We start from the raw sequence: 23376 nt of genomic DNA on the forward strand, positions 1-23376 counted from the left end.
ATGGGCGCAGCAGGAAGACTTTCAAATTGAGAAATGTCTCGGCTACGAGAGGAGCTGCATGGTGGAGGCATTCCGTCCTATTTTGGCAGATTTATTTTAATATAACGGCAATGGAGGACAATGGAAAAAGCCCTAATAAATGCAGCGTCTCCCGGTCTCGAGCTTAGGACACACGAGAGATAACATATAGTGATGTCTTAAAGAAGACACTGCTCCCTGCTCAGCCTGAAATATATCTGAAAGCCATCTTGACGGAACCGCAGCTCAGATTAAACTCTTCAATTCCCATCAAGCCATTAATAAAGGTTGAAAGATACATCTCCAAAGAAAGAAAGAAAGAAAGAACAAATATCAACACCATCTGCTTCATTTGTTGGGTCACTGCCCACTCCCTGTACATCCGTCCTTCGATCCATCCATCCATTTTCTGTTCCGCTTTATCCTCACAAGGGTCACGGGGGGTGCTGGAGCCTATCACAGATGTCTTCGGGCAGTAGGCGGGGGACACCCTGAACCGATTGCCGGCCAATCGCAGGGCACACAGAGATGAACAACCATCCACGCTCACAATCACACCTCGGGACAGTTTTGAGTGTTGTAGCAGCCTGCCATGCATGTTTTTGGAATGTGGGAGGAAACCGGACCCACGCACAAAATTGGAATTGAACCCGGTACCTCTGCACTGTGAGGTCGACGCACTAACCACTGGATCACCGGGCCACGCTGGTGAGAAATTAGCCTTGTATAATTTCCAAACATGTCAAATTTACGTATTTTTTTCCTGTGGTTTCTCTAACTGCTAAACGCTTTTAGGAATGAATGAAAAATGAGCAAATGTTTGCATATCCAAACTACCATTTATTGCAGCCGCCTCTTCAGCCAAAAGGCCTTCAGAAAACGGTATTTTAACATTCAGCAATACTTCTCGTGACCTTTAATCAGAGACCTTGGTCTGTAATATCTGCTTCATCTGTTTCTTTAGTGCGTATTTTATGACTGGTAACTATTAAAGTGAGATGAGTTTCTTTTAACAGGGGGTCATAGGGGGTCAACACAAATTCTCATGAGGCTGAGACACGATTCGAGGAGACGCAGCGAAGGTTTGAGCGTGCGCCATTTTAAACAATTTTTGACTTTTTATAGCCTTTACCTCAATAAAGTCAACCGGATCAACCAGAAAAGGCTGTGTGGAGAAGTTCCTTCATTACTCTCTATCATTTATCGTGAGTCCATCCGGAGGTCGCCAGGACAATTCCGCATCAAAGAAATTCATCACCATTCAATGTGGAACCGAGTAACCCATAAAGTTGATAATAAGATATAAGATAAGATAAGAGATCCTTTATTTGTCCCACACTGGGGAAATTTACAACCTGCACATGCACATTTAATATCACATGCTGTCTGAATTGACAGTCGAGTTCAACTAAATTCCAAGAGTGGATAAAGGTTCAAACGTGAAGACAAATATCTTGGACAACTGTGATGTGAATTGCGTTGTTAGGTGTATCCTAACTCAGGCTGATGATGATGCATTGCTGGCTGGGTAAACTGATTAAATCACTGCACAGAAGGCGAGGTAGCATTACCACTTTATAAGGCTGTTGGCATGGTAACCAATGTCTGCAACACTCGTTAGGTCTCACGATGACTTTTTTTCTTTTTTGCCTCTTGCACTTTTTTCTTACTTTGCATGCAAAAAGGGTGCGAAGACCTACTCAAGCCTCACTGAACATAATTAATCTCAATGGATACAATTGCACAGAGATGATTTATTTATTTATTTATTTGGGTAATCCCAAAGTGTTTTTTGTACAGCAGAATTTAAAAAGCAGATACTGTATTTGTGGGCGCTCTGTCCCTGTTTAAGGTATGCCACTTTCCAAAAGAATCCAGGATTTCACTCAGATTGACCATCACATGTTTATATCTTTAATTCACAATCCAAATCAAATTAAACACTTCAGTTCCCATGTGGATTTTTACAATGGGTGCAAAAATCATGTTAAATAACAAATGCATACATTTATTGGTATCATGTTCCATATGACAATCCAGTGAGAATTAACACAAAAACCGGAAAAAGAAAAAAATCTATTTTAAAAAATTCAAAGTAATTCCACATTGTGGCTTCAAATATTTTAGTTATAAAATGAAATCATGTAATTTTCATGCTGATCGTATTATGACTTAATTTTCAAGAAATACGGCTCTTTTCAAACTATTCCATGTATTTTAAATTGTCATAAAATTGACATTTGAATTGCAAGTTTTTCTTGAAACATCACATCGTCAAAAAAATTTAAACCGTTTTCTTGTAAAACACAATTTTATTCTCAAGAAATCACAACTCTTTGAAATATTCTCACTTCATCAAATATTCCTTCCATTTCAAATCATTCGGATCCTAATCAGGGTGCTAGAGAAGCTGAAGTTTAACCCATCTGATTTCAAGCAAAATGTTGACTACCTGGACTTGGCAATTATATGGCATACTGTATACCCGAAAACCAAAGTCAGGCCAGTGAACCACCTTCCAGGATGACCAGGCTGCAATGGATGCTGAGTGGGCAACATTTAAGATAATATGGTGCTATTAAATGCACGAGTGGAGAAATTATGATAGGTTTCCATCCATCCATTTGACCTCATTAAAAGGGAGTTGAACCCCAAAATTTTCTTGACAATTAAATGTTTTATGCAGCTCCATGAGTCGATACATGGCATTCTGATTCATGTTGTGTTTGTGAAACACGAGTTAAGCAACAAAATCATTTTTTTCTAATCCATCTCGGAGTGCGGCCATTTTGTCATTTTCTGTCATCTGAAAATGTTCGTATCACACTTGCTCGGGGCTGAGTTAACGACGGCTCATGGCTCGGGTAACAACCAATCACAGTTTAGCTGTTTTCTGAAGATGAGCCGTTATGTCATCACCTTTCAAAATGGGACATTTGTAATGTCAGAGGAACAGATGGGGAAGATGGAGGGGATGGGGACAGGCTTGCGTGGGCAGCGATGCAGTATGGTGAACAGGATTCATGGCATACTTTCAATATCACGGCATCGTAGCGTCTCCTCAGCTCAAAGGTCTGTATAAATACAGGTAATCATTTATCCTCTGTGGAGCCACTGTAATGACACACGCACACACACATTAGTCGCCGCTCACTCCCGCAGTTGACATAATCATACGGCGAGTGATAAAATGATTTTCCCCTCCGGTGCTTTTCAATACATATTTTGTGGACTCGTGTGTTGCTGCAGCACAAAAAGACTGTGGCCACATACGGAGATGGGCACTTTATCTTATTTTGCCCGTCCGTCCTCCATCCTCCATCCTCCATCCGTGACCTGGGTACCCTTCAGTTATCGTGCCTCCCGTCCTAATACATACAATAATTAAAACTCGATGGTCACCAATATTTATAGAGACATCTTTCAACTTTAGTAGGGATTCCACTGCAACTTAAAAAAATGTAGGTTAAAGATCTTTTGTAGAAACACAACAACACAGTTAACTGGAAGAAGAAGAAGGATGGGAAAAAAGAGGAGGAGGAGCTTTCTGCCTGCCACCTCCTCAACGGAGTTCACTTAGCAGCCCAGGAGAGAGCCATCTTTCTCAACCACTTGGTTAAGTGTCTTCTTCCTCCACAGCACACAATGAGATCACACAATGCAGAAGCCACCGCAGTGTCATTAAAGGACCGGAGCAAGAACTTGTTTATGTCGAAGGACGTCAGTCACCTCAGCAAGTAGAGGTGACTCTGCCATTCTTGTACTGAGCATCCGGGCTTTCTGTCTCGTTCATTGCATTGTTTAGGTCATTGGTGTCCAACCCACAGCCAAGGAGTCATTTGCGGCCCGCCATGCATTTTTCAGCGGCCCGCGACATGCCCCACAAATCCAAAAAAATGACATTTGACATGGGCCACAAGGTTAGTCAAAAAGGTAAAAGTGGGCACAGTGAGAAGGGACTGACTACAGATTGTTTTTTATTCTTTTTTTTATTCTGAATGTGGAGATTGGATTCGGCTGCCGTTAAGTACAGAGCTGGATCTGTTCTGTGAGAGAGAGGGCAGTTGGCCACCCCAAAAATCCGTCACTATTTGCCATAACACCTTCAACAGAAAGCTGATGAAAATTAACTAGACAATACACACAAGATACAACTGTTTACTTGACCGACTTTAGCGTGTTTCAAAAAGTTGAATACTTTTAAAGTGGCCTTTTCAGCCTTCCATTTTTCTGTATGCCCTCAAACAAAAAGGTTTGGACACCTCTGGTTTAGGTGAACACCAAGGTACTAAAATGAGTTCAATGTCTTATTGCCTTAGATGTTCACCAGCATGTGTGGTGAAAGTCTTACACTGAAATCAATCATGATCTCTTTGGTAGGGGTTCAACAACTAATATTTTTTTTCTAGTCGACTGTCATGTAATGAAAATAGTTGAAGTCGATTGACAGAAATAGCAAAGAAAAATGTTTGTTGTTGTAAGTAGAGGGAGTCCCGCACACATTTCACTTCAACAAACCAGCCAGTCTCATCTTGTGTTCCCTGCCAAAAACACATGATTAGTCACGTGTCAACTCAGAACATTAAACGTCAATACTGTCACAGTTCAAAAATGAACCGAAAAACGATCAGATCCCACAAACGTAGACACCAAACAACATCACAAAAAGTCCAGCGACAAAGTATGAACAGTAATCGTTGATCAACAATACCCAGGAAAAACAAAACCTTAACAAAAAACTTTTGCAAAAGGGAAGGAAATAATTAAACCCAGAATAACAAACGAAATAACAAGAGTCTAATTTACTCGGCGAAGGAAGAGCAAGATCAAATGACTAAGCATAGATGAAACTTACAAAAACATGGAACTAAAGAGAACAAGAACGACTATGATGAGTGCGAGAGGTCAAGAAAACAAACACTTGAGAAAGAGCAGCAACAAGGTCCAACAATCCGACAAGCTGCATTCAGCTTGTCAGTCCTTCAATACGTGGCTAATGATCATGGGCAGCAGGTGTGCACACTAAAGGAAAGGCCCTCGTCTGCCACCTGCCGGAGACATACAAGAACAGGATCATGACAAAAACAAAGCAAAAACGTTGTTTCGTCAATGAGCTGACTAATCGGTTGAACTCCGTGCTCACTGGGGCGTATGCAAGTGACAGGATAGGGTTGTAAGTGAAGCCGGAGGTATAGTGTGTGCTGCAGATATATATATGTGACACAGAGGCACATGTTCTCACATGCCGTTGTCTGTCTTAGATATTCGACGGTCCACATGATCAGAAAATTTATCTACATCTGCCTCGTCCATATTCCCCCCTCTGCAGTGATGGTCTGATGATGAAAACACCTGAGAAGTAAAAAAAAAAGAAAAGTCCGCATCCACTTCTTGGCTTACTGAATATGAGTTGGATTGCGATATTTATGATTACAAATGCAAAGGAGAATTACTGAAAGTCTTGCCTCAAACCACTTAAGGGAACCATCATTACTAAAAGGGCAGTGGCCAAACAAGATGCTCAGTGAATCTCTATTGGTGTTACTATAGCAACCCGTCCACTGCAGAGTGTGCACTCGTGTATTGGTGTTTGTGTCTGTGCGCATATGCCAGCCATTAACGATGGCTGTAATCTTTTCACGTCACATTCATCCAAACAACGCAGGGAGATCGGCCTGGTAAAATCTTTGTATGATCAGATTCATCACACAGTTAATTGTCTGATCATACAGGGTGATCATAAAGTCACAATAAACTTATACATTTTTTTCCTACTATGTTGTTCTTGTGGTGCAGTTTAAGTACGGTATAAAAATAAAGATGTATTGTATTGTATTGTATAAGTAAATAAGTTGTAAGGATGCTAATCCATGTCATAAATGTTTGTGTAACCAGTAGTTGAATATATCATTTTTAATACATTTACACCATGAACTGGTTGCCAGCCGATCGCAGGGCACGTTTGATTTGTTACACGATTTATTTTTTTTAACAAACCATGAACCTGAAGTTGTGTGTAAAGTCGCGACATCCAAGCCAATTCATTGGACAAGTTGCTTTTTTTATATTATATATAAAAAAATTCCTCGTCTCACCCCCCCTCGGGTGGTGTCCCCCCTCATTCAGCTCGGGTCCTCTACCAGAGGCCAGGAAGCTTGAGGGTTCTGCGCAGTATCCTTGCTGTTCCCAGCACTGCACATTTCTGGACTGAGATGTCCGATGTTGTTCCTGGGATCTGTTGCAACCACTCATCTAGTTTGGGGGTCACTGCCCCGAGTGCTCCGACCACCACAGGCACGACTGTCACCTTTACCTTCCAGGCTCTCTCCAGCTCCTCTCTGAGCCCTTGGTATTTCTCGAGTTTCTCGTGTTCCTTCTTTCTGATGTTTCCATCACTTGGGACCGCTACATCCACTACAACGGCTTTCCTCTGCCCTTTATCTATGATCACGATATCTGGTTGGTTCGCCATTACCATCTTGTCAGTCTGGATCTGGAAGTCCCACAGGATCTTCGCTCTGTCATTCTCCACCACCTTCGGAGGTGTTTCCCATTTTGACCTTGGGGTTTCCAGTCCATACTCCGCACAGATGTTTCGGTAGACTATGCCAGCCACCTGGTTATTACGTTCCATGTAGGCTTTAGCACAATGGCTGATTGTGCACTGCTGTTATGTGCAACCTCCTTCTCCCATATGCCTTTCCAGTACCTTTCAGTTTCCAGTCTTGGTGGGTCAGCTCTGTTGTTAGGACCCTGCCACTGAGCGTACACTTTCGCAGGTTGTGTTGCGAACAGCCTGTTTATTCGTCTGGCCTCATTCTCTTTCGTGTACCGCTTTAGGCGGCTGGACAAGGCTTGGAGCCTTTGTTTGGCAGTTTCGAGTGCTTCAGGTATGGTCATCTGGATGTACCTCTCGGGTATCGGCCTTTTCATCACACCTCTCTGGGCCTCCGTCAATTGACTCACATCTTTCCGAGCCGCCTTGACCTTAGCCTCCAACCGTCTTTTCCATGGTGGGTAACGTATCTCATGGCTTCCATGGTTGCTCTTATAGCCAAGCATCTCAAGGATCACTGATGCTGAAGCGTATATCAGCTCATTGGTTTCCGTGATCGTTACGGTAGTGCTGCATTCACACCTTCCATGAGACTTTCAGGTGGTACTTCACATAGCCGTTGTAATCGGTTTCTAGGTTGCCCAGCTTTCATTCTCGCCATGATCTTAGCTTTCAGGCCAGTTGCTGCCTCGCTCAGCATTTCATTAATTGGGGCTGGCCTCCCAATCTCATCATCTGCATTCATTGGGGCTTGCCTCCCAATATGTGGTATGACCTCCTCCTGTGATCTGGCAGCCTGGGGCCCTTCACCATGGAACCTGCGTTGTACCTCATCAATCTCAAGTTGTGACAGCAGTTGCCGTTTGTGGATGTTGGAACACTGAGCTACTAGTTGTTTCGTGGTCAACCGTGACTGTGGGTTTCGAAGTAACCATTTAGCCCACATTCTCTGCATGTAACCCCTCTGACTAGGGTTGCTTGAGTAGTAGCATTCCAACAGAGCCATGTTATCGCATCTCGCCCATCTCCGCTTTGTTCCAGTACCCGAGGGGTGAGATGAGGATTTTTTTTTTAATATACAGTATATATTCTATGCACTACCGCTATTTCAAACACACTGTCCCGATTAATTAGGAATATAAATCAACGTGATAAATTTACTCATTTTAATCACATGCCACTTACTGTCGACTGAAAATGACATCACAGTACTGAAAATATCTCCATCGTGGCAGATTGTTATCATGATATAAAATCACCTATATCATGATAAATGATTTTTTTTTTCACATCACCCAGCACTACTTCCCAAGGTGCCATCAGGGCCTGCAGCTTTTTGAGCGTTGATCTGCTGTCATAGCGGGAGAGTTTTAGCATGCTACCTTGTTTGCAGATTCATTGGGAGTCTGTGCTGTGGCCGTGCTTGTACAGGAAGGAGCCATCGGGGGAAGTGAGGTGGGCATCGGTGGATTTGGAGTCAAAGTTGGCCTGAATCCCTCGCCACATACGATCAGAGTTGGAATTGGAGAAGTGCTCCTCAACCTTCAGCTTCTAGCAATGCTTGTCCTTGTTGATGCCCTGTTTCTCTCTGCTTCTGCCTCTCCGTGTGTGAAAGCGCTGTTGCAGGCCTTCAGCAGGAAACGGGCATCACAGAGGAAGTTATGCGAAAGAAACCCTGTCATCCAAGTGGCTGTGTTGGCAAAATAGCTAATATTGTATTTTTCTTGTGAAATAAAGCATGTGTCTTTTTCTTCTCTGTGATTTTGAATCTTGTCAAGAAAAAGATCCAATTGAAAAAGCACGTAAAATGAATTTGGAGATGCATGGCTTTCATTTGACAGAAAGAATGGGTTACATAAGCCTTTCTGGAATACTTATTGTTATTGTGACTTACTCAAGGGTGCAATGCTGTACATTGTATCGTTCTCCGTTAATCCCATTGTTTTATTTTCTGTGTCTTTATTTCTCCTTAGTTCTTTTATCATTGTAGTTCTGCAAAAGCCATCTATTATTTTGGAAGAATATCAGCTTTAATTCCCACCAGTATTTGTTTTGGCAGAAAATTAAACTTGGTCTTTTTTGTTGTTGTTTTCCTCATTGTTCGCGGTAACAAAGTGCATGCAGCGTGAAATTAATACTAACTGTGCCCCAAAATAAAATGTCCCTCCGATGGTGATGCAGAAGTTGGAGTTGATCCAGATGTTTGCACTGAATGCTTAATGGTAAAACAATTTGAAAAGAAGGCAAAAAAAAAAAAGAAATGCACACTGTACTCTGTAGAAAGATGTAGAACAAAAAAAGAAAGTGAAAGAGAGATTTCTCACAGGAGGGATTGTGTCGTGATGCTTTAAAGCTCAACAAAATAAAAGACTTTGGATTACATACTGTCTTATATTAAGCAGTATTAATATTCAAGCCGGAGCACCTCTGTTATCTGCAGTTTTAAAATGGTGACTAATAAATTTTAACTGAAGAGAAAATTTCACTCTCATAACTAAGCGCTCGTTAAAAGCAGTACTGTTCGTTTCCTACATCTAAAGGGCACAGCACTACGTGAAGGGCACTTTAATGATGACAGACTCAACCACTGACCTCGTCAAATCACGATCTTTAATGCGGCTTTAATCATTGATGATGAGAATTCACAGCTCAGTCACTCAAGTGGTGATTATTCATTCATCGGCCCGTTTGCCCCGCTTGGCTTGAAGTGGCTTTCCAGTCCAGTCGTAGTCAACCAAATTGACTGATTAGGTCACGCCATCTCCAGGCAAGATGGCTCATATAATCGTTGTGAAACAGTCCCATCACAATGTGTCTGACTGGAATTTTATATGCTGGTTTTGTTCAACCGTAAATTTATTAATGATCTATCTACAGTATCTAGCTAGCTAGCTGGCTAGCTAGCTACCTAACTAACTAGCTAGCTAGCTACCTAACTAGCTAGCTATCTAGCTAGCTATCTAGGATAGCCGGATGGATGGAAGGAAGGAAGGAAGGAAGGAACTAAGGATAGCTGGAGGGAAAGACATATGGATGAAAGAAAGGATCGTTAGTGACCAGGAGGATGAAAGGCAGAAGGGGAAAAATGGAAGTAGGGAGGATGGGGGGCTGAAGGAAAAGAAGGACGCATGGATGCATGAATAGAGGCAAGCATCTCTCAATGGAAGGATGGTTGGATGAGGAGAGGGAAAGTCAGATGAGTGGGCATACAGAAGGAGGAATGGAAGGAAAGGTGGGTGAAGGAAACGTTTGAATGGATGGGAGGGTGGAAAGAGCCATTGCTTCCTCATCCATCTCAGGGGCAAAAGGGATGAGTGGAAGGATAGATTCTGGAAGGATGGAGAGAGGAACAAAGAAAATATAAACCAGGATATTGATTGGAAGATAAATAGATAAGAGAGTGAGAAAATAATGGATAAAAATAAAAGATGGGGAGAAGAACCCTTCATCTTTTAGCTCCTCAATTGTTATCGATGGTCTGAACCAGATAAACAGATGGTCAGGAGTGGTCAAAGGAGGTGAAGTTAACAAGGACAAAAAATATATAGAGGCAAGACAATGTAAAAAGAAGGGATGATTGACATGGATGAATGAAAAGGAGAGGGGGCGAGGAGTGAAAAGGCAGCTTAAAACAAAGAAGAGTCATTAACGTTTGTTAAGACAGGAGAAATGGACGGCGTGCGTCTGTGTGTGGATGCTGCGCGGAGGAGGGCACCGTTAATAATTTATGACGGGCTCAGCTTTTCAAAACATTCTCAGTGGTCGCGCTGGCTGCTTTTCCCTGACGTTTAATTTGTCTGAAAATCAGCAAGCGTGCAGTCTGATTATCGCCTGCGTCTGCTTGACACTCAGGTGACATCACAAGCTGTTCACCCCGACATCCATAGCTTTAAATCATCCATCCATTCATCGATGCACATGAAGAAGAGAATACACTGAGGAATGCACACGTTCTTTGACTTTATTTCCTTCACCTCTTATTTCGAGCAGTGGTTGTCCAAAGAGGTTTTTCAAAGTTTATGCCCCCTCAAACCTAACCAGATGCGCCTTCAACATTTTCCTTCATCATCAACACTGACATTTTTGTTGTGGATGCCCCCTCCACGCTGTTTTCTCCACCCTCTGCATGCACCTGCTTGCAGTTTGAGAACCCCTGGTGTACAGTAGAATAGGCCTATCCATGGAAGGATGTACAAGTACTGTAGCACATTTGCAATATAGTACAGAAAGAATGCTTATGGACAAGGACGGACTTGTTTATCGCAAAACACAGTGGTCAACCGATCAAGTCCTGAACCCTTTCAGGGACAGCGGTTACTAGAGTGGACAGACTATCATGTTATCAGATGAAAGTAATGCAGGTTATCATAATTGGTGCATGAAAGGATTAAGGCATCAAAGAGGAGGGAACGATTCAGGGGTCTTAACCACAGACCGGCCAGGAGCTGAATGATGCCCTGATCCAGGTCGTGGAAAAGATCCCCACCCACTAAATATGTTTTTTATTTAGTTTCACATGTACAACACAGGCGGCCCGGTAGTCCAGTGGTTAGCACGTTGGCTTCACAGTGCAGAGGTACCGGGTTCGATTCCAGCTCCGGCCTCCCTGTGTGGAGTTTGCATGTTCTCCCCGGGCCTGCGTGGGTTTTCTCCGGGTGCTCCGGTTTCCTCCCACATTCCAAAAACATGCATAGCAGGTTGATTGGATGCTCAAAATTGTCCCTAGGTGTGAGTGTGGGCTTGGATGGTTGTTCGTCTCTGTGTGCCCTGCGATTGGCTGGCAACTGATTCGGGGTGTCCCCCGCCTACTGCCCGAAGTCGGCTGGGATAGGCTCCAGCACCCCCCGCGACCCTAGTGAGGATCAAGCGGTTCGGAAAATGGATGGATGGATGGATGTACAACACAAGGGCGGCCTGGTGGTCAAGTGGTTAGGACCTCACACTGCAGGGGTATCAATCAAGGTTCAATCCCAGCTCCGGCCTCCCTGTGTGGAGTTTGCATGTTCTCCCCGGGCCTGTGTGGGTTTTCTCCGGGTACTCCGGTTTCCTCCCACATTCCAAAAACATGCATGGCACACTCAAAATTGTCCCTAGGTGTAAGTGTGAAGGCAGATGGTTGTTCTTCTCTGTGTGCCCTGCGATTGGTTGGCAACCGGTTCAGGGTGTCCCCCGCCTAATGCCCGAACACAGCTGGGATAGGCTCCATCACCCCCCCCCCCCCCCGCGACCATTGTGAGCTATTGCAGACTTCTGCGTTTTGACAGCAAATGCATGTCAGTGGATTTTATACAGCTATTTAACACTCCATTGAAAATTATTTGGCTCTTATCCAAAACAAAAAGTTCAAGTATGTTGATTTTAGATTTTCTTTCCTTTTGCAAGGGTTTATAATCTGAAATCAAGCACAACCTCATCAACATCATTTTGTGTCACATAGGATATCTTACAATGGGGTTATTATATGATTAATGTTAAAATAAGATATATTGCAAAGTATTGTTTTTAGATTCTATAACAAACCAAAGTTGCTTGTTTCCAGAGTCACACAAAAAGCATCTGGGGGGAAAAAAAGCACAATTTATTTGGGGGGTACGAAAACTTTGAGCTAGATCAGGCAATTGAAGCCTTCAAATTATGCACCCGTAATTTTAACTGAAGCGAGTTGAAGAGAAAACGTCACGGGCTAAGGTTTCCATCAAGTGGTCGCTTGGAGCAATAGCATCTAGTCCATTTTATTTGATTTTTTTGAACATCATTTTGAAACCATTTAGTGTTTTAACGGAGCTTTACAAATAGAATAAAATCCATCCAGACATTTTCCATACTTCAGGATCTTGCAGCCTATCCCAGTTGAATTTGGCCAAAAGGATCCCTGCACCTTGGACTGGTCGCCTGTCCATCACAGCCAGGCTTATACAGAGATTGATAACCATTCGCTTGATCACCGTTCACATTAAAACTACCTTGCCTGCACCAATGTTAGGCAAGTCAATCAATACACCATCAGTCACCCTTTATTAACCCTTTCATGGACCCTGTAACCTGATAAGATGTCCAGTAACCGCCATCCCTGAAAGGGTTAAAAACAGTTCTGTAATATTTGAATTATTATGATGACTTTTGGAAATATATTGATTTTTAATAATAATAAGAAGGATGGATATACTGGGATTATAACCACAAAAAAAGGTTAAGAAATGCATGAGGAAGAGTTCACATTGTGATGCGGTGCAGTTTTACACGACTGTAAAGTACAAAACCTTTTGCTAAATTAGTCATAATGGAGAGTTCCATCATCTTTGTAATGTTTCGATTTTTAATGCAGCTCTTGGACTTATTCAAATTATATGGTGGAGGGAAGGTGTAGTCTGCTTTCGTCATGCATTTGACCATTTGCATTTCCAAGTGACCACGAGTCAAAAAATGTCAACTTTCCACATGATTCCACGTTTTTTTTTTTTTAGTGTCACTAGGTGGTGACGGACACTTTGTGAAACGTTCTCGAAACGACGTTGGAGCTGCTGCTGTGTGAGAAGGAAGCACTCAGCAGCTTTGTGCCTGAAGTGGAGGCCATGATAGCAACTTTCTTCTCTATTTTCTCATCTGGATGCAGGACGGTCAGCCTAAAGGAGCGAATCATTCAAAGTGAGCAATATTACAATATGAGCGCATATATATATATACACAGGTATATTAGTTTTATTTTATTTCTATTTTAATAGCAAAAATGACCTACGGTTGTAAAAGGTGGCAAATTTGTGAGAAAATCAATACTAACAAACATTGTCGTTGACAATTGGTCAATAGAGAGGGACTTGTACAAACACAAAGATCTCACTCAATACTTCCTGCAAGACGACGTAACTCTACAAAACCATGTAGGAATGTTGACGCGTTTCCTTGACAATAAATCATACCTGACAGCATTCCTGTAACAACATTCCTTAGATATTGGGAGCCAAAACTACACATGGAGCATGACTGGAATGAGACTATGGAGCTAAGAGCATCATTTCTTGTAACCTTCTTCAAAATAAGTGTCAAAAGACCCACCTGGCCTCTTGCTTGCCCTGCAACAACCCGTAACCCTCGACAGTGAGAACAGCGCCGCTAAGGGGTTTGTTGAGCTTGTTGGTGAATGACACGATTGCAGTGTGCTCCTTCTTCAGTTGGATACTGTCCCCGCCTTCAACCTGCACGAGAATCGGGGCGAGGAGGTGACGAAAATAGCGAACAACATATGTTGTTTTGCGTCACTGCCAAACAATGAACGTAGGCCGGTCATTTTTACGCAGGTATAATTTTCATTGTTTGTCCGTTACTCATCAATCAGTTGCACAAAACAGATTTCCATTGAAATTTGTGGGAGGGTGAAACATTCATCATCATGGAAGCTGCTCAATGTTTGGTCAAAAGTGACTGCAATTAGAAGGGGGGTAGGGGGGGCGGGGAATGAAAGCTTAATTTGGGGCTTTTGTTTTGATAACGATGAGCTGAACAGTTTAAAATTGGAACGGTCCGATTCAGTCAAAAGATATGGAAATTAGAAGATAAAATAATCTTAATTTGGGTCTTTTAATTTTCACTTTTCACTAAATTTTGTGATGGGGTGAGATGAACAGTTCAGGTTACTTAGATGATTCCGAAGCACCAAAATTGTACAGTTCCGTTCCGGCACTCCAAAGATTTTTATATGAGCATGAAAGCCCCCCTCTCTCTCTCATTTCAGCCTCTCTTAAAAATCACCATTGCAATTTGTCTCCGGTTTAATAAATCACATTGCATGTGCAAATTCATCTGTTTGTATGTGTACTCCCACACGAAGGCACAAAATGATCTGCACAGCGGTTGAGTGCATTTGACAGAGACGATCCTTGGTGCGTCCAGTTCGTAAATCTGCTTCTCCATTTGTAGCCTTGAGTAGAAGGTTTCTACCTGTTTTTGCCCTGGCAAACCTTTCGCAAAACGGACCGATGAGTACCTTTATATTTATTTTTGGTGAGCTCAAATTGAAATCCTGTATAGCCAGGACACTCTCTTTGGTTTTTAAGTCCTTGATGACCGCCACCACCTTCACAATGTCATCGCCTACCAGGAAAGCCTCGTACTTGGAGGGTGGGATGAAATGGTTTTGTGTCAAATCTGCACAGAGATGCAAAACAAAACGAAATGTGCGCATTTTGTGCTGATGTTGGCTTTCATCAGTCTGTGTGGCACTGGGTCAGTTTACCTCCAAATGGCTGAATGCGCACCTCTTGGTGGCTCTTCCAGAAGCTTTTTTCTGGGCCGCTGTTGAATTCTTTCAGCTGAGCGTTCAGGTGCTCCCTCAGGAGGCGTGTGCTGTTTGTTAGGTTTGTGATCGTCACTGTCAGGTTGATGCTCTTGCCTGCGGTCGGCTCTCCTTGTACGGTCAAGGTCACGTCCAAGCTGGACGTGTCTGGAGAGGAACGAAGGCCGTAAGGGGAAGACTGTTATTATTGCCTATATGTGTATGACATTTGTTTGAAATGAATCTGTATTGCTCAGTCAACAATTTTCCTGAGGACAGGTCAGTAATCGTACCTTCTCTTCAGTACATTACCTTCTATGGGTGGACGAGGCATGTCCGAACGTGACGAAAGACATACTGTACAAAACGATAACAGTGCTCAATTACACAATGAAAAAGCAATAAAACAGATGAGAAATGTTCAATTTTTAAAAATAGAACAAAAATATGTATACGTTGTGTAAAACAACTGCGGATCAGCTAGGTGATGTCACGTTGCAAGGTGGTGGTGGACCCCAAAAAGCAGGCAGGAGGGAGGAGCAGGGTGTACTTGACGAATTGTATTTAAAACAGAGAAAACTAAATCCAAAACAAAGTCCAAAGTAACAAACAAAAACCATGACTGAAACAAAAACTATCAATAACCAAAACACTACCAAAACAAACATGACAGCAGCAAAGGAACAGCAACAAACGAACATGACAGTAGCAAAGAGCACCAAACAAAAAGCAACAAACAAACATGACAGTAGCCAAGAGCAAACAATGACCCGACAATGAGCATTCAGGCGGGAGTCCTTTTATACAACCGGTACTAATCACATAACGACCAACAGGTGTGCAGCTGCAGCGAAAAGCCCTACAGTGCCACCTGTTGGTCACAAACCAAAACATGACAGGTGAGAATGTATTAGCGACAGTATATTACCCATTTCTTCGACAGGATGAGGTCCTACAGAACGTGAGGCACGACAGACTGTACAAAACAATAAGTGCTCAATTACGCAGTGAAAGAGCAATAAAGCCGATGTGTTCATTCAGTTCTCAGTGAACACGAGCCAAAAAAAAAACAAAAAAAAAACACACACACACACATTTGTACAAAAGGCGGCAATGTTGACAGCCACTGACCTGAGTTTCCCACTCTGTATGTTTGGTCTTCTGTAAACAAAAAAACAAGACAACAAACCCACTTAGCTCGAATGCCAATTGTGCACTAATCTACTCCCTCAATAGAACCTTTCCTACGTTTCTGTCTCTTGTAAGAATCCGTCAGATCCACTGGCACATCTGAGCCGATGCACTTGGTGAAGATCAAGCTTCCCACCCACTTGGTATCCACCTTCTTCCCCACCACCTTACCGGACCGCACTATCATGCGTACAATGTCCGCATCAACAGAGGCATAAACGAAGGCAGTGTCATATGGCGTGCCCAGGTAACGCCTTTGGATTGCCACCACTGGACAAGGACCGCACCGGTATGCTCCTGCCGCAGAAACATACTTGAACATATTCAATCCAGAAATTGCACCAGTAAAGTATATTGCCGTGTTAAAATATCCGCACACCTCCACTCATTTCTTGTGGGGTCGGGTCTACAACTTGCCAGCCGTCAAATCCGGCACCGATGTCCGACCTTTTCATCCAGCACTCTACCCACACGTGGAAGTTCCTGGATGTGTATGTGAAAGTTTTAGGGCATACAACAAATACATGGGCAGAATAGTAGTACAGAGCTATTCAAAGGTGCTCCACAGGGCACCTACTTGAGCTCACTTACTAAGAAAAGCCACTTCTTCAACACTAAAAATTAATCAATTTATTTATTTACCACAACAATAGCAAATATGGCCACAGGACTACCCAAACATGGACGTTTGTGGGATGCCACACCTGGATCTGGATCAAGAGGGTTACTAGCATAGCTAATAGCATCCTAACATACAATGGTAGCATTGCAGGGTTGACGACCTCAGTCCTGTGCTGTTTATTTATTTCACAGATGGCCACTGTCAAAGTAGAGATCGGGTGTTTCACACTATTCAGTTAGTGTACAGTGTAAGAAAAAAAAAACCACACGCAATGTCTAATTTCATTTGATTTGTATGTTCAAATCAAGAAAATCAGATCGAAAGAGTGCTTCCATCTGTGTGGTTCAGTTTGCATACCGTACATTTTTAAAATGAAGAGATACCAACCAAATACTGTCCTTTGACAACCCGAGTTTCTCCCCGGTGCTTGAATAAAATTCTTCAGTGATCAGGTTTCCATCACCATCGTGGGCTGCGTTAAACACTGTCACCACCCTGGATGGAATCCCCAGCACTCGCATTACTGAAGAAAAAAAAAAGCAGGACCAAAGTACAACATTCTGGCTTTTGCATGAACATAAAGTGTTAACAAATAAAAAAAATATGAATAAAAACCCATTTAAATAGCACCTGTGCAGAGGACAGATGCAAAGACCCAGCACTGTCCATAACGCACAGGTTTGCCTTTGGATGCCATCCAACGGTGAAGGATATCCGCACTGCCACTCCACTGGGTTGGCTCGACACCATCTTTGTAGCTGCCCTTCCACCTCCCCTCCACAAGCCCCATGTCATCACTGGAGTTCACCTTGCGGGCCAACAGAGATTGCAATCCATTTGTTACATAAAGAGAATACCACTCAGAAATGTTCATTCTCAACAAAGGGTGTTAAGAGAGAGAGAGAGCTTTATGGGTAGGATAGCATATAGAACAATCACTTGAGTGGATTTCCTAATCTTACATCAACTTTGTTGACTATGCGAAGGCTTTCAAGAGTGTTGATGACACCACACTTTGGAATCTCATGTCTCTTGTCTGCTGTGATAGGCTCCAGTTGCCCTGAGACGACAAGCACTCCAGAAAATGGCACTGACCCAAACTTGCTACTCCTCGCGACTGACTGATTTTTGGGAGGTTGTAGTGCACTGCTAGCAAAAACTGGTGAGTTTTCCAGTACATTGCCGTCGTCCAATAAATGAATCATGCGTCAAAAGAAAAAGAGTCAATAGAAATTGCAAAAGGATAATAACAAAAAGAAAGTTTATCTTTGTGTGGCAACTCGTGTGTCAGTATTCACAATGCCAGTAAGTTAAAAGTGGGAACAGGAGGGAAATCTTGTGTGCATATTTTTCTGCATATTTTGATGGTGATTTTTGTGTCTCACCATAGCACAGATGATCCTGCTCAGGTAAGCCGGGTCTGCTCGTAGAACGTAGTCTTTGTGACTGTTGCTGAGGTGCTGCGGGCTGACCTGCAGCAGCTGAAGACACGCCTCGAGGACTCCAGGCTCATACTGTGAACACATTAACACTGACTGAGTCTAATATTTGCTATCTTTGAATGTCTTCATCAGGGCTGTCAAACCTATTGCCACATCTTAGTTACGGTTGCCCTCAGGACGCCGATTCAAAGGGAGAACCCCCTAAAATGTATATGATAGCTTGTTGTGTAACAGTATGCTAAAAATCAGGGTTTAGTATTTATTGGTATTAACGTTACGGTTTGGAAGGAAAGAAAATACTAATCAACTGCTTCTATTTTTTGTAAAAAGGGATAGATTGGATGATGTTTGGGGAAAAAAAGCTTAATTCCGTTCTTTTTAGAGGGAGTGGAATATCATTTGTTTGTTTTCTTTTTTAAGAAATGAAGGATGAAGTCATGTTCAACGCTAACAGTTTCACTAGTCAGAATTATTCATCCATCCATTTTCTGTATAAATTATCCTCCTAAGTGAACTGGAGCCTATTGCAGTTGACTTCAGACAAGAGGCGCGGACCAATCCTGGACTGGCCGCCAGCCGATTGCAGGGCGCAAAGAGACAGACTACCATTCCCACACACATTCCCGTGATGACATTTCCATTAAGTTTGACATTTTGCTCAAACCAAGCTAAAAGAGGCAGTTACAATTGTTGCCCTTTATGATTCGTTTTCTAACTGGGGGGGGGGGGGGGGGGGAGACACATCAGGTGGGTGGGGGAGAGAGGACGTAGATTGCTGTATCTGGCCTACGGGTGTTCAGGCAACATCATAAATTTACCTGACCAAACGACCAGGGCCGCTGACTAACGTTGACGTCTGTGCCCATATAGATCACGCCATAATCACTCTTGATATACTCTTGTCGTTGCACATCCAGTGGCATGTACACCGGATCCTCTTAAAGAAAAGAAAAAGGTGATCATTGCACTGCATTGTGTACTGTACACAAACACGAGATGGCCGAGTCACAGTCCAAGACTCACCCTTGAGCCAAGGGTTGCAGAGCAGCACAAATGTTCCTGCGGCGTAGCTGCTTTGTTCGTGTGCGCCCGCTATGTGCACCAGGAGTTGGTATCGCGCCACGGAGGATAGCACAGGGGCGCAGACGTGAATGGTCACGACACGTTGGCGGATGTTGCCTGGGTAGATTTGTGCTGACCAGCTATGTGGATCGGACCCCTTGTCGGAGAAGTGGACCAACATTTTTGCAGACATTTCACCTGTGAGGGTGGAAGAAGAACTTTCACTTTTGTCCTCTAAACCAAAATATACTCATTTGTGGCCATGAAATAGGTATAATGTGTGTACATAATACTTATTTGCGTGTTTAATATCGTTCCCATGGACAACTTGGAACGCCTGGGCAAAACAACAAACAAAAAACAGAATAATCCTTATTTACACATTTAACAGCCTATCTAGCTAGCTAGTTAACTAGCTATGTACCTACTTACCTCACTAGCTAGCAAGCTAGCTATCTACCTACCTACCTACCAACCGGCCTATCTATCTATCTATCTGAATGTTTTTCAAATGAATCAAAGAGTATTTGTCACCAGCAATGATTATTACTTTATTCTTTGAAGGCCAATCTGAAGTTTAAAAAAAATAACGTCAGACAGAAAGTGGTGTGGACTGGATTTGGTGCCCACCATTGTTTTTTGGGTGTGTACGAAATCACCTAGCAAAACCTGCAAGGCCAGACGCTCTGCTTTTGGGTTCCACATCCGTCCGTAAAACAGCAGAGTAATTTTGAATGGCTTCCCTCGCCGGACCACCAGGTGTTTGTCGCTGAGCCCCTCGGTCTCATGAGAAATGTGGTTTTCCTGGATCTCAAAGTTGACCAATTTCAGGCGTCTTCGGCCTCTGTTTGGGCCTGAAATGAAGACAGTTGTAAGGTGGAACACAGCAATTACAGATTTTTTTTCTCCGTTGGTTTGGCTCATTTGTTGAAACAAAAATTACATTCTCAAAATAATATGGACAGGTCCCCAAATATTTTCATTTTCAAGCAATCAAAAACCATTGATTGCCTTGACTTCATATCACAAATGTCACTATGGTGCAATGTCATTGAATCCTTGTCTGGGGTTTATAGTTTTGAAATGTTTGAATGGGATGCAAAAATACTTTATATACTCTATATAATTATTAATATTTTAAAACTAGTTAAGTTAGCAACCGAATAATACAAAAATATATATATATCAAGGTGTGTCTTGGGTTTTTACACAAACTGTCTTGGCATTTACATTCATAGCACCTATCAATCAATCTGTGAATGCGCAGACACACCTGCTTGTTTAAATACATTTGAACCATTTCGTCTGGAATGTTAGAAATGTTTGACAACACACAGCAGCTTAAAAATCACATTGTGTTTCATGTGTAAAATGTATAAATGCTCAGCCAAAGGAACCAAGACACATTTTTTCTTGTAGGACAAATGAAAACGAATGGTACGGGTGGCTTGTGGCGTGGCGCTCACCTGTTTGTGGTGTGGCCTCCATGTTCTGACTGACAGCCCCAACAAGCAACAGCAAGGAGTGATAAGAAGACTCCTCCCACCCTCTGATAACAATCTCACTTTTCCTCCTTTCTGATGAGCACACCAGCAAAGGAATTGAGAAATATGATGTTTATCCTGAACAAACACTCGTGATTCCCAATGTGATCACAGATGGATACGGGTGCTTTTACAAGAGCAGCAAAGAGAGCTAACATGCGCTTGCCGTGCGCACGCGCCGAGCCCCCTGCTTGATCTGCGGTACGGACTGAAGGAATGAACACTTTCCTGCTGTCTGGACAATAACACAAAGACACACTTGTGAATTTTGTCTTGGCTCCTAGCCAAGACACACCCAGAGTATTTTTTAACCCTGACCCCTAGTTCAGGGGTGGCCAACCAGTCAGACTAAGAGACAATTTTTTTACTGTTACTGCAAAGAGCCCCGCCCACACACACGTTTTTGCCCAAAGATTTGACTTTTGGAGCGACCAACCTCCCACGATCGACCCGATCGCGCACGTGCAAGCATATGAACACACACACACACACACACACACACACACACACACACACACACACACACACACACACACACACACACACACACACACACTAACACACAGACACACATGCACTCGCGCACATATGCATACACACCACGACAAGCAACAGCCTGAGTGCCCGAACATAAATGAAACCTAAAGACACAAACACACAAATCTCCCCCCCCCCCCCCATTTCCTCCTCCCACCGCTTGCGGTCGACTTGGGACCAGTCTGCTGGCTCTTGGTCGATTGCGATCGACGTATTGGGCACACCTGCCCTAAAAACAAAGGTAATTCGCTGACTAGCTTAGCACTTAGCGCCGTTGTCTGCACATGAGCGGTGATTCAGTCATCTGATTGGTTGCCCTCTATGTCAATCAAGTAACGGGATTGGTGATAGGCTGACGTAGTACGTTCTCTGTATTAAGCACCGTTGTTTGAATGGCAGCGCCATCGCCGAGGCGTTTTCGACAATTGTCGCGGGAGCCGCATTGAACCAGCCAAAGGCTCGCGAGCCGTGGGTTGGCCAACCCCACCTTAGTTGAATAAACCCTACTTTGAATTCCTCACCCTAGTTGAAAACCCTTTGAAAGCCAAACCAGTGGTGAAACAAGACTTTGAAAATCAACCCTAGTTTCCTCCAACATTCCAAAAACATGCATGGCAGGTTATTGGAGCACTTTAAATTGTCTCAAGGTGAGTGTGAGCGCGGATTGTTCATCTACAGTATGTGTGCCCTGCGATTGGTGGGCAACCAGTTCAGGGCGTCCCCCAACTACTGCGCAAAGACAGCTGGGATAGGCTCCAGCACCCCCATAAAAAATATGCCAAACAACAGCTCATCTCTCGAAAAGTCTTATCACTCCTATCTCAAGACACACAAGGAAATAAATTAAGGCCAGCAAATCCTTCTCTGCCGACTTGAAAGGTGGCAAAAGTTAAGCTACATCAAACCCAATTTTTCAGTCTACGGCAAAGTACGAGGCCTCACCCCGACTATTTTTGGACATTGTATCCGAAACATCCGCATTACAAACGACATAAGATGAAAGGGTTGTAGACCAAATCGTTTTATTTTTGTCAAATAAAAATAGATACAAAAGGGCAGGAAGTATCCAAAATTCACCAAAATTAAAAAAATCAGGTACAAACAGACGACAACAATGAATCCTAAAGAAATATTTGGGCATTTCGGGATGGCATTCGCTTGTATTATTATTACAAAGAATCCACTTCAAAGCACTTTGAGCCAGGGTTGTATGCAAGACACAATCATTGAGGTATAAACATACATATACATACTGTATACATATACAGTATATATATATATATATATTTTTTTTTTTTAATCAAAAAACGCTGCATTCGCTTGGCCGGGCACAACATATCTTTTCAAAATCAGCAATTTGGGAAAACTTTTAAAATGTCAAGAAAATATAAACTAATACCGCCGCCTAATAATATCCAAAAACCCGACGTGTTGCTTAACACCCCCAATCGATGAAATCAGGATCCATTCAGTGCATCTGTCATGTCTGCATTCCAATCAGCAAGTCGATGAAAGTACAATTTCAAGGAACTTTTACAATTGCACATATTAATTTTGTTTAAACTGTAAATATCCCCCCAAACGAAAAAAACACTTCATAATTTCAAACTCATCCAACATTATTCAATCTTCAAAATCAATGGCTTAGAGTAGTTGAAAAAAAAAAAAAAAGGACTTGGGGTGGACAAACGTGACAAGCTATTTTCATCCACCATCTTGGAGCCCCACAAAGAGAACAAAAAACAGTTGAGTTTTTCGGCACAAAGTAGAGGATAGGCTCTGCAGAAAACACTGAATGAGGGGCGGATGAGGGGGCGGGATCGGAAATTTTGCAAAATTGAAGCTACAGATTCCATTTTTGGCCCATGTTGATATCTAGGTGACTCTCATCACGACAACATTCAAAAAACATTCCAAACAAGACTACTGACAGTCAAAGGGGATGGGATTCAAACCCTGGTGGTGCTTGCCCGGTTTTAAAACATGCTTGGACGCCTGTTTTGCCCAGCTGATAAACTTCATACTTGCGCAATCTTATTGAGAAAAGATGCATTTGAAGGATTTTTTTTTTTTTTAAAGGACAGTCAGACACCCAAAACATATTTTATGCACAATACTGAATGTGATTAAAGTGA

The 23376-nt window shown here is 42.8% G+C and overlaps 1 protein-coding gene across 3 annotated transcripts; it reads right to left on the reverse strand.

Annotated features, from left to right (window-relative positions):
• Positions 1 to 12286: 12286 nt before the first annotated feature.
• On the reverse strand, positions 12287 to 20686 carry LOC147210223 (protein-glutamine gamma-glutamyltransferase 5-like). 3 transcript variants are annotated; one of them, XM_086107023.1, is made up of 17 exons: positions 20627 to 20686; positions 19791 to 20014; positions 19298 to 19358; positions 19122 to 19190; positions 18917 to 19035; positions 18042 to 18170; positions 17287 to 17464; positions 17044 to 17179; positions 16414 to 16517; positions 16092 to 16331; positions 15975 to 16004; positions 15772 to 15819; positions 15156 to 15200; positions 14805 to 15011; positions 14556 to 14716; positions 13628 to 13767; positions 12287 to 13197 (listed from the first exon to the last, which is right to left on the reverse strand). In XM_086107023.1, the coding sequence occupies exons 1-17, from the start codon at positions 20646 to 20648 to the stop codon at positions 13044 to 13046; spliced, it is 2067 nt and encodes a 688-aa protein (XP_085963149.1). In that variant the 5' UTR covers positions 20649 to 20686; the 3' UTR covers positions 12287 to 13043. The 3 variants fall into 3 exon arrangements, with proteins under 3 accessions (XP_085963149.1, XP_085963140.1, XP_085963157.1); XM_086107014.1 differs by having other exon boundaries at positions 19122 to 19358; positions 19820 to 20014; XM_086107031.1 differs by lacking the exon at positions 18042 to 18170 and having other exon boundaries at positions 19122 to 19358; positions 19820 to 20014.
• Between the last annotated feature and the right edge of the window lie 2690 nt (positions 20687 to 23376).

Source organism: Hippocampus guttulatus, chromosome 1 (assembly GCF_054856545.1).
Source record: "Hippocampus guttulatus isolate MCC_2025c chromosome 1, RoL_Hgut_1.0, whole genome shotgun sequence".
Lineage (NCBI taxonomy): Eukaryota > Metazoa > Chordata > Actinopteri > Syngnathiformes > Syngnathidae > Hippocampus > Hippocampus guttulatus.

Bases quoted from the DNA above. Each gene is read 5' to 3' on its own strand.
- LOC147210223 (XM_086107014.1), bottom strand. From the start codon at position 20,648: ATGGAGGCCACACCACAAACAG. The intron at 15,820-15,974 runs GTCAGTGGCTGT...TGTTTTGTACAG, and splicing joins ATACAGAGTGGGAAACTCAG to TCTGTCGTGCCTCACGTTCT. The intron at 15,012-15,155 runs GTAATGTACTGA...GTTCCTCTCCAG, and splicing joins GCCTCGTCCACCCATAGAAG to ACACGTCCAGCTTGGACGTG.